At 37.5% G+C, this 12,162-nt stretch overlaps 2 protein-coding genes across 4 annotated transcripts in view; both read right to left on the bottom strand.

The window, feature by feature from the left end:
• Window positions 1-3,214, bottom strand: part of tmem184a (transmembrane protein 184a) — a 15,295-nt gene extending 12,081 nt beyond the window's left edge. The window contains exons 1-2 of one of the 3 annotated variants that reach the window (XM_032537144.1): window positions 2,994-3,214; window positions 2,385-2,606 (exon numbers count right to left, since the gene is read on the bottom strand). In XM_032537144.1, the coding sequence (XP_032393035.1) occupies window positions 2,385-2,606 (222 nt within the window). In that variant the 5' untranslated portion in view covers window positions 2,994-3,214. Of the gene's footprint in view, window positions 1-2,384; window positions 2,607-2,779 lie in introns of all 3 variants that reach the window. The other 2 variants (XM_032537143.1, XM_032537142.1) reach the window with 2 other exon arrangements.
• A 1,031-nt stretch (window positions 3,215-4,245) lies between these two features.
• On the bottom strand, window positions 4,246-6,779 carry psmg3 (proteasome (prosome, macropain) assembly chaperone 3). Its single transcript, XM_032538094.1, has 3 exons — window positions 6,614-6,779; window positions 5,576-5,804; window positions 4,246-4,545 (listed from the first exon to the last, which is right to left on the bottom strand). Exons 2-3 carry the CDS (start codon window positions 5,792-5,794, stop codon window positions 4,393-4,395), a joined length of 372 nt encoding a protein of 123 aa, XP_032393985.1. The 5' UTR covers window positions 5,795-5,804; window positions 6,614-6,779; the 3' UTR covers window positions 4,246-4,392.
• Between the last annotated feature and the right edge of the window lie 5,383 nt (window positions 6,780-12,162).

Here is a 12,162-nt window from a genome sequence, read left to right on the forward strand (position 1 = left end):
AAGTGTTAGCGTATCCAATCTGATCTCAAATAAATACAGCACTTTGATCTGTAGGTCAGTAAAGGAAGACCTATTTCAAGAGTGTAAGTAAGGTAGAGTTGAACTGCCCTTCTCAGGCAATCCTGGGAGATGACTGCAGGTTGGCTAATCTCAACAACTTTAACAAATAAAAAAACTAAGCTGTTTAGGATCTCCACATAGGATCTCCTAAACAATTAACAAATTTATTAGAAAAATCTGTCAAGTTGTTTCTCCAGTGTTATTGTGCCTCAGCAGATGACTGCAGTCGTGTACAAAGAGCTCCAAAAAAGTGCCGCTTATTACAGTCTAAAGCAGGGGTCAACGTTTTTTAAGCCAAGAACCCCTTAACTAAAAGAGATGGAGCAGGGACCCCCCTATTTCATATATTGTAAAAAATTAAGTTGCATAATACATTTTTTAAATATTTAAAAAATGCACTGTCCAAAGCCCAAAGAGTTTCGGTTTACAATCAGATAAGACAAGGTAAAGCAGATCAGCACATTAGAGAAGCTTTGACCAGCTATTTTTTGCTTGAAAAATTACTAAAAATATTGATTATCAAAAAAGTGGCCAATTCTTTGTCTGTCTATCCACTAATCAATTAATCGTTGCAGTTCTAGAGTAGTTTCACTCATTCTTGGGCTCACTTGCTGAATAATACTTTCATGACATTGTTTTGAACTATTTTAAAACATACCATCAGTGGGTCTTAACTATTTTAATTCTAAAATCCTCCATAAGTAGGAGCAAGGTAAACAACATCCTGCGTCTCACTCTGCTTGACAATTCAGCTTGATGAAATGCCCATTAGCGGTTGCACATTAAAGCCTGATTACTGTGAGGGTGAGACGCATTTGGCCATCTCTACATGTAATGTGAAGCCGACTATAAACGGACGTCCTCCATTTGCTTGAAAAGCCACAATAGACTACGTCTTACTTGACTCCACAACGGCAATGCATAGTTGTATGTTGTATAATGACTTTAAACCCAAGTACATCTCAGACTTATTTATACTCGACAACATAGTTTGTGGCTGAGTTATCACATTTTTTTAGAACATATACAGTATAACCTATAACAGAAGTGATTGTACATATTGTCACTAAATAAGAGGGACATGTTTAAAGTATGAGGTACAGTTCATGATAAGCTTAGTCTGCTGCTACTAATCCCAAATGTTTCATGTTGCAAAGGGACCAATAAGCCCACCAAGAAAAGTGAGCCACACTCTGATGATTCCCAGTCCAAAAAGCATTGCCGCCTTTACAGCAAAGAAGATCTGAGGTCATTGGTGTTCTGTGTTTAGTATTCAGAATGTGAGTTTAGGAGTCTATAGCAATCCTCCAGAGCCAAGTCAGATGAAACACCACCAGAATTGCAACAATAGTCCTGCAGACCATTTCATTCTCCCCGTGAGACACAAGGGATGCCTGTTGCAAACCTGCTCCAATCTCCCTGCGGTACACTTGCTAGTATGTATTTGTTCAATTAAAATGTCTTATCGCAAGTGTTTGGCAAAGCAAGTGCCATTAAAATTAAAAAGATAGAAACCAATTTGCTGGATATTGAGTCACAAATCCCTAAACAATACTCACTGGATGCTACACATTTTGTTGTTATTTGAGGTTGTTACAAAGCTTAGAAAAGGGTACCCTAAACAATAACAACTCTTTAATTAATTACACAAAAAACAGATACTATGATTATGTGTTAACGTTTACATGATCCAAGGATATGCTTCTGGCCTGAGGATGTTGGATGAATGCATATTCAATACAAGGGTTATACAATTGACTAAAACTGGGAACTATTACAGTTGCACAACATTAAACCCACAGCGAACAAGAAAACAGCCTCATCCTTAATAACGCTGTAAACGTTCTCTCAATATCAATTGATTTCCCTGCTGATAATACACTGCACCCCACCGCATTCTCTCTGAATGATAAAACCATAATGATAAGCTATCATGTGTGCACAGTGGGTAACTCACCCACACAAGAGGAAACACTCATTTACAGCAGTGCTGAAATGGTTTCTGGATAAAGGTGGCGCGCGCGCGCGCGCGCGCGCGCACACACACACACACATACAGGTTTGTGTAAAGTGCAATATATGAAAATAAGTGGTTTAAGCATAGACACTGACTTTCCAACACTATGCTGTATGGTAATAATCCTTTCTGTCCTCTGGCAAGGGAGGAGCAATGCGTCACTCTGCAACCATCCCTGATTACACATTTACACCACTGAGGCTGTACTCACTACTGTTTTGTTGTGCAGTGATTTTTTTTTTTTCCCAAGCATGTGTATTTAGAAATATTCCTGTCTAGGACTATTTTTAAAATTACACAAACTTACCTGGTAGCATGTTATGAGTAAGGCGGACCAGACGAATATCCCTGAGAGGCCCTGAGCAGCCAATGTGTTTAAGAACATCTGGTCTTCTATGATTGACCCGTTGCTTGTTCGAATAATGGTCATATTGGAGATGTCGGACTTGACTGGGAGAATTGGTGTAGCCAGGTGAACAATTGAATTATTTTCGGTTGATGACTCCATGCCTTCAAAAGAAGTGTTCATCTGAAACAGATGGCAATAAGAACAGTTAGTAAGGCTTTCAGGATATATTGCCCAATTATTTCATGCCGGCTGCTGTGAACACAACATCTACATTGTATTGTTCTTATTACTCTAAGTTAAAACAATGCATTCTCTAGAAAATATACTACTGTTGAGGGAAGGGAAAGAGTGACCTATTTAAATGATCACTATCTCAAAATCCACCGTCTTTAACGTCAACAAACAGCTCACCTTGTCCCGAGGACGGTGGGAGCAGCTTTATCCCGTTTAGATGGTACTGTCCACAATGCCAACGACCTCATTTACTGCCATTTACAAAAGGCCCGTCGACTTAATCAGCGACGGGTTCAACAGACTGGACTTCCTTGTTTGAAACAGGTGTCTTGCCGAGGTCGAAGTCCAGACAGTCAGCGAGTAAAAACTCAAACAAAACGTGCAGATACTGCGGTAGCCTGACGTGTTTTCTCTGTGAAACCTGTTAAAAAGTCAGATTTTTAGTGTAAACGACGGGGATTGGAATCGCTCCTTAGGCGTAGAGTCTGAGGCGAGCCAAAGATAAACAGGTTGGACACGCACGGGCACAGGTGAACGGGTCACGTGTCCACAACTCGTCATCACGTTGCCTACACCGGGCAGGAATTTTTACGCTTTTACTTTTTGGACTCGAATAAAACTACACATGGTGTAAAACTAATCATAAGTGTAACGATTAGTATGACATTTAAATTGTTGTACTACTTCACTACATCTAACTTATTTGTGAAATGGGGTCAATTCTATATACAGTAAAGAAAGTTTGACTGAAAGACTAATGAAGGCTCTCAAACATCACTAAAAAGGTAATAAAACTGACAAACTGTAGGCCTACAGTATATTCTTATTTTATTGAAGTTTATTCATCCCAATTATATTTATTTATTTAAAATTCTTATCCTTGTTTAATAGAAAATCAAGCATAACTGAATCAAATCCTCCTCAACACAGAATAATTAATATGCAGGTTATATTATATACATGCTTTAAAAGCTGGATGTTACAAGAACAAGTAGAAAGTTAGGGCACATATCATAACCAGTAACACAAATAATTAAAAATGACTCCCACATATTATAAATCCATTCCACACTTTGCACAAATATGGATCTGAATAGTGCAATTCACTTAGTGTTTTTAGTCATGATCTGCAGTAAAACACCACTTACACAGAATGCTTTGCTTTGAAAAATACTTTAAATGACTAACAGCATTTTCACCAAAGTAACACAGCTGTTACTAATAAAGCAGATTAGAAAGATTAGAAAAGCATTGGGGCTGAGACGACAGGAGTTATTGGAGTGTATATTTGTTTTGGAAGTGAGCGGTTTTATTTCTTAATACTCTTCATACAAAAATCACCAAGAATAAAGTCAAACATATTCAAATAAACAAGAACGGTAAGGTTCATACATATTTCATACATTAAATTAAACCGGAGCTATTGGACATTCTTCAGTTTTTGAGAGCACAGTGGCTTCCAGAAAGCACCAGATAAAGTCTAAATTGTTTTTCAGAAAGCATTATTGACTGTCTCAACTAATCAAAAAGATCAGAGTCAATGCAAATTTCATTTAAACATTTTTGTCTCGCAGCACAAGCCTCCGGTTATTTTTTTAAATCACAGATTGGCACTTAGAAAATATATATATATATTTAAAAAAAATACACAGGAGAAAAATGTGACATTGGGAGCATCTAGAGGCCTGTATTTGACCTAGCCTTAAGGCTCCATGTCCATTATTATGACCCTCTACCAGACTTGACAACTTTTTATAATCTCTTTCATTTGTTTTATTGCATCAATGGAGGAATCCTTGAGCGCCAGTCCCAGTAAGACAGGTCTGTTGCCGGCTTCTTGTGACACAAAAGTTGCCAGGTTTTTGGCACAAACATGCGTCAGTGGCTGAAAATAGAAATACAAATCAGGTATGAGATAATTACACACAAACATTCAGCGATGTAACACGTTAATGTCAGAAGAAAATGAAGTGAAAATGTATGGCTTCTACAATCCTTGCATGTGCAAAGGTCTGTGAAACCTAATTAATCAAATTAAGAAAATACACATGTAGCACTTTCCTTACACACCTATAAATAATCTTCTTTTCTAGTCAAAACACAAACCAGTTTTCACCTTTTATAAAACAATTTTTTGTTCCTTTAAGTGTACGGCAAATTGTCTTCAAATTTGAAGACAATTTCGAACTTTTCAAATCATTTCAGTGTAAACAAGTTGGCCAGAAAAAAAGACTTTTCTAATTATATTCTTTGCTGTTGCAAGTGAATGTGGAGTCAATAGTTGTAACTTGCCTTTACTGCCATGCAGCATTATTGATTGGGCTATATTCCAAACACACCATGACAAAAGTGATTTAATTTTGTGAAGTTTTCCCAAAAGCAAGCCGCGTTTTCATGTCTTACTATATTGCTTTATTTTACTTTATTGAAACCCCTAATGTGGTTGTAGCAGGTTATCTGGCTGTTGTGTAATCCGTAAACTTGACTTGGCTGTTGGCATAATTCTTAATCACCGGTACATTACATAACAGCATTCAACCATGAGCCTTCCTTTGTTCTGTGTGATGATACTTCAAAACTGCATCTCTCCCTGGTTCTAAAACTACACATTTGACAAGAAAGTGCAGGTATTGTCTCATTTATTACAACCAGAAGAGTGAAAAAAACAACAATCATAATCCAGTTCTCTATTGATAAGCCGTGTCTGGCACTGAATGCTGGTTAGAAAATGACATGCTAATGCAGAGCCAAAATAAGTTTTTCTTGTGCAAACTTTAACAGACAACTGAACTCTGCTTGCACACATGTAATTTCTCTCCATTCACCACAGCAATTCAGAACCGAACTTATGTCCTGTGAACATGTCCATACCACACTGATACAATATTAATCTACACCTAATTCATCCAGCGTACCTCGTCTTTGCCCAGCAGTACTTTGGTGGAGAATGTTGGGGTGCTGATATCATTAGATCTGGAGTCAGGTGTGACAGAAATCAATGTCCCCATTTTGCCATACTGAGTGAGAACTACAAATATGTAATTGCTGAACTCTGTACAGACAACCTGTGTAGAAATTCCATTGACTTCTCTCTCTGTCTGTCTCGATCTGATGACGGGCTCAGTAGAAGACATTTTGGTAATCCTGGTGAAGAAAATGGCAGTTACAATTTCCGAGAGTCGAAGGTGCCAACCAAATGTATCATCATATCAGTTTACTATCATATGACAAAGAAATTAATACCACACATGAGAGAAGGTGGTACAGAAAATGTTTGGTATTTTTGCTTTTAAAATAACATTAATTAACATTTAAAATCATTAACCTTACTGTCACTACGCTATAGATTAGTCATACCATTTAAGTGGTATAGGTTTGTTATGTAGCCTCAAGTTCTACAGTTAACTCTTCTTACTGCATCATCCAGTCAGATAACTTAGCTATTTGCATAGAGCAATCACCAACTTTAGCATCCTTCAGATAATTCTAGTGTGCATTTTCAGATTTTAAATAACCTAAATAACATGAAACCTCTCACTTATTTGCAGACATGAGGAAATAATCTTCAAAGATGGCATAACGTTACGATTAAAAAAGTTATATTTGGATATTCAAACTCTGATACAGCACATTGTTAGCCGCTAACTTTAAGTAACGTTAACGTTCAGAAAGCAAACTACAGAAGTAGCTATTGGCTAATTGAATGTCTTCGCTAAAATCCACATCCCATCTCCTGCAAAGACATTTTAAGATCGATTGTAGGCAAGTGTTACTTTTCAGCAGAGTCGAGAAAGAAAACTCCGCATCATACTCGGCTACAGGGAAGCTAGCTAGCTAGCTTACTGTTTGCTGATATGCAGAGGCTAACATGCAGTTAGCTAAACACGTAACGTTACTGTTAGCTTCAATTGTAATCTTCACAGTTGAGGTTTATGTAAAGTAAAGATCCTCACCCTGTTTCTTTGTTCTTTGTGCGCAGAGGAGAGCTTCTGCACGGAGTCACTAACTGTCAGCAACTTCAGTAGGGCTCTGCCACTCATTCGCCATAAACAAACGTGCTTCGTTTGGTTGAGCGTATGCTGTCTTTGCGTGATGACGTAGCCTGAAGACACGCCTGACTTCCGAGGTAGTTTCTGGCTCAATTTAAAACGTATGGGAGTAAATCATTTTTTCATCATGAAAAGCTGAAACCAGACATTTGGAGTTTTATGTGTCAGCATAATTGGCAAATAACTTGATTCTGGTTCTGATTATTACAAGATAAGATAGACTTAGGAAATGTGTCCTGGACACATGACGTTGACCTACGTTAAGATCCAGCAACTACAGCCCCCATGAGGCTTCTCTGTGGTTAAGGCTGTTTAATAAAATCGATTTAGATACATAGGCTACTGTTTATGACTAAATCTGACTTGTTTTGAATTTGATTCATTTAACAGATCTGGTGGGCTACATGATTTGGCAATTATTATTTATAGTTCTATGCAAAAGCTTTAATGATGTGGAACATCATATGGCCTACACTCGTAGTGGCATGTCTATTTGAATGAACAATCTAGAATGTAGAAATGAAGGTTTGAGCATACTAAATGATACTGAAGTATTTTATATTCCCTTTTCTATATATTTTAAATAAAAGCTGATTCATGATGATATGTATTTTGTCCACTTGTTACTTGTTGGCCTTCCAAAATTGACTGTTACCATTAGTAGTTTCATTAGGATCTATTTTGAAATGTCTGCATACAGAAATAAATCTTCAAATCCACAAGGAACTGCAGCAGAGTGGGTATAAAGTGTCTCAGAACAAGAGATAGCATGATGGTCTGTGGTAAGTTAAATAAACAGTGAAATTGTCCCTTAAGGTACTTTCTATTTGTTCATAATCTTTTTAGTGGTTTTTTGTCCTGTCCATTGACCTCACAATAAACCTTCCTTGCAATATAACCACGACTTCACCCAAGGTAATAAAATAGATTAGGGTTGGAATTTTCTGTTTTTGCCCGAGGTTTGCCAGAGATTTGAAGATTAACAGATTTAATTGCAGTCTGTTTTCTCATTGTTTTTTCTCAAAATAATATTCAAGGTTCCAGCATTGTTCACAATGCATAATTATACTCCCAGAAGTGACTGATGTAGTGAGGATGATTGAACTGAACTTATCAGGAGTGACTTTCTTTAGGTTTAAAAAATAAGCCGATCCTCTGCCCTGGTACATTTCAATCAATATTAAGTAACAAAACCATCTCTTCCAAAGCAAGAAACCACCGAGGCAAGATGTTTTAATTAACTGTCAATGGAGCTTTAATTTAAGGAGCAGTTACAGTCCTGCTTTTCATTTTTTTTCTTATTTATTTATTTTTGCAGTGCATTTTATTTAATGGTAGCACTTTACACCCCATGATGAATAAACCCTTTGTTTTCAGGGAGATATGTAAATAATGGTACTTTGACATAAGTGGTGCAAAGCCTTTAAGATTGAAAAATTAAATGGAAGTATTCATTTTTTACCATGTGTGAACTGAAAAACAGTTTTCAGCTAAGCAGTGGTGGTATTGACCTGCTATTTTAACTGCATTCAAATGCTACAGGCTTTGCAAGGACAGTTTAGTAGGACTTCTCCAATTTGGCTACAAATTGGCCAACTACAGCTGTCGCATCTGCAACAGTCCAGGAGAGGTTAGCAGTGGAGGAACTGTTAGCAAAAGTGCTTGCATTACATTTTTTTCAGGTGGATGTAAGGCTCCACTGAAGTCTGCGAGTGCTGCATCAGGCTGATCCAAAAGGAGCCATCCCTATGAACATGACACACTCACAATGTCAAATAGAGCCGGCTCAGCGGAATTGTTATGCACTCTGAGTAAGCAGCAGTAGGTATGAAATTGGTTGGACCGCTCCTTATACTCTCTGGCTGACCGTCTGTGTCCTTGACGGATGATTCTGATCCAAACAAAATTGCACTGCAACTATCAATATTCAATATTTCAGCTTTACTTGTGCACAGAATATGTGATGGTATACATGTTCATGTAAACAAGCAATGCACAAGCATGTCTTTGAAAGGCAATGAAGATGATGACATGCCTTACCATGAATATGTATTTGCTATCATATGCAACATGCTATAGATATTTCCACATACAAATAGACAAACATTAACCCAGACCCTTGACACTGTTTATACATCATAATTTAAAACACACCAAAACAGCAAATGACATGTTTTCTCGAAGATTGTGTTCATATCAGTTTAAGTCTGATGTCCTCATGGCCCTTGGTATTCATTAACATCAGCTATGGGGCATGCTAACACAGACGTGTGGTGAAGCTGTTTCTAACATGTTGTGTACTGTTTTCTTTCCTTCATTTTCCATCTATTTGTTTTTGGTTGAACATCATCAAATTCTCAAATCTGCTGTTTGGGAACAGGAAGGAGAAAAATAACTAATGCCAGGTTTATCCAGTGGGTCACAAGTAGGTTTTTAATTGTTTAAAATGTGTAATGAGTTTCATATTACACATTCCATGTGCATGTTCAGCACTTTGGTCAACTGTTGTTTTTTGTTAGATGTGCTGTTAATAATAAAATTGACATTAACATTGAAATGTAATATTTCATTGTGAATTACTAAGCACTTGTTTTGCATGAATTAAACTAGACTCACACTAATGGTTGCAGTGGCTGTTTTATTAGCCACTGATCCCAGGAAAAATGAGGAGTAGTTCAATCCATTATAATGTGATTTACATGAAGATATTAGTGGGGAAACTAAGGCCTCTAAAGATTGAGATACAACTAAAACAAAAACACAACCATGTTTGTTCATAACATTATTATCTTTACTTTTTTAAATGAACGGTTATAAAAAAATATTTTACTGCAAAAAAAGGTATTTGGTTGATGTTTAGATCCTTTGGAAAAAAAAGAAACAGAGAAAATGTAGGCTTCTCCCAAAGGGTCAGCCTTATCACATGTCTCAGAAAAGAAATATCAGAATGTCACCAAATGTGTACTGGATGTTCACAGATAGTTACATGCAATAAAGCAAAGGTTTCATCAAAATATATGTCCATCTTCAACATTCATACACCTAAACACATATTAATTACAAGCAGAAATTGTACAAAATTACCGTCCTCAACAGAAAGGCTCTACATAGGGTTGATAAAGTGCTCAGCACATCACCAAGACGGAGCTGCTGTCCATAGAGGACCTCTACACCCGGCAGTGCAGGAAGAAGAACAGGGTATGTATCACCCCCGTACCACCAGGCTCAGGGACCACTTCATCCCAAAAGACATTTTACCCTAACCTTTTCCAAATCCTCTGACATGTTAACAATTAGTAGCCTTGAAGCTAGATTAACTGTACATGCATTGCATTGCCTTGATGTCAAAATCTTTGCATTACATATCAAAGGAGGGCAGGAGTTGAATTTTAGTTGTCGGTTATGTAAATAGATTTGTGCTCATCAACATGTACATTGGACGACAGGCATGTTAAATTTAGAAACACAATGCACTTTTAAACACAATGCACTGTTTTCTTAGGACATCCTTGAGATATTATGTTGCATGATCTTTCTTTGGGTTATAAACATGCTACACATGTCTGCTGTATCTCAAAAATTTGGCATTGGCATCACACAGAGGCAAAGAAATGTTGACTGTCACACTTTTCCAAAAGAGTTGATGGTGCTTCAGGTTTTTCAATTTTACAAAGACATCCAATCTCTGTGTCTGTATGACTAGTCAAGCATTTCATTTCACACACAGACCCTCTGGTTCAAACTGTCATCCCCTGTGATAATATGCTATATGCTGTATAAGGCAGCTCCCATCACCACCCTGCATTTTATTTTCACATTCAAATTTGCTTAATTTGTTTGTTAATAGAGTCCCTTTGGTACGCACTGAATACATATGCAAGCTGATTTTTCTCTTTATACCTTTTGAATAATAACTTTCTCAATATTAGGCCAGCAGTGATAACGTTGGTCAGGTGGATTTGAGATATTTTCCTCACACCTGCTTTGTTAAATCAGAGAAGCTCATAGAGGTGGATGAGGGGAAAAGGGCACCTTCATGCCTCAGTATATTCCGTAGTCACACATTCTCATGCTCACACACATACACACAGTCAATTATTACCCTTGTGGCCACTAGAGTGCTGTGCTGTATTACAGATAGAGCTCAAAAGCGTCTTTACCATGACATTTGAAAGTTGCACTCATGCCACGGGGGATTAACCCCTGGGATTAGTTTCCATTAATTGTTTATAAAGTACAGGCAAAGACAAACCAAAGGGTAAAAAACAACATTTTCAGGGCATTTGTTCGAAAGTCTCAATAGACTGGGATTTACCTTTTCTGCCCACAGACCACCCATTAACAACAGTTTTGGTTTTGATATGGTTTAAGGATTTCTATTGAGTTTGGAAGTCAGATTTCTTTATTTAAAATACCACCACTGCTACTTTTATCACATAAATTGAAATCAGAATAAGCTCAAAAGCACACAACAAACCCCTTTATATTGCACCATGAAAGAGGTTATCAATTTCTTATGTTTCACAAACCATATTAAGGCACGACGATTCTATATCTCTTTTGTCTGTTTGTTGGCTTGAGTTGAGACTGACAGAAGGCAGATCCAAATATGTTGGAGAGGAAAACAGAAATCAGAGAAGAAACAAAGACGCATCCCACCCTGTCTCATCTCTGCTCTTCACAGTGTTCCAGAAATGCTCACATTAAAGTGCACATATTAGGCTCATTTTCAGGTTCATAATTGTATTTAGAGGTTGTATCAGAATAGGTTTATGTGGTTTAATTTTCAGAAAACACCATATATTTGTTGTACTCCAAATTGTTGCATACTCTTTTCACTCTGTCTGTTGAGCTCTTTGTTTTAGCTACAGAATGAAGCATAACACTTCTGTACCATCTCTGTTGGGAGTCGCACATGTGCAGTAAGTACTGCTAGCTAGTCAGTTGCAGAGTATGAGGATGTGCCATGCTAGCAGCTAGGTCAGCATTATAACGTGTGTTACAAAGTGACACAGGTTTGTCATGTAAGTAATAGTAATAATAATAATAACACATTTATTCAATCTCAAAGTGCTACAGAGCATATAATAATGCAATTGAAAAAATCAAAGTCAATAATTAAAATAAAATAAAAATCAAGGTCAATAAATAGTTAAAAGGAAAACTTATAAGATATATTTAGTAGAAAGCTTTTAAAAAATATACATGTTTTTAGGTCTATCCATCCGTCTTCGTCCTCTTATCCGGTATCGGGTCGCGGGGGCAGCAGCTCCAGTAGGGGACCCCAAACTTCCCTTTCCCTAGTCACATCAACCAGCTCCGACTGGGGTTCCCAGGCCAGGTTGGAAAAATAATCTCTCCACCGAGTCCTGGGTCTTCTCCGAGACCTCATCCCAGTTGGACATGCCTGGAGCACCTCCCTAGGGAGGCGTCCAGGAGGCATCCTTACCAGA

Source organism: Etheostoma spectabile, chromosome 15 (assembly GCF_008692095.1).
Source record: "Etheostoma spectabile isolate EspeVRDwgs_2016 chromosome 15, UIUC_Espe_1.0, whole genome shotgun sequence".
NCBI lineage: Eukaryota > Metazoa > Chordata > Actinopteri > Perciformes > Percidae > Etheostoma > Etheostoma spectabile.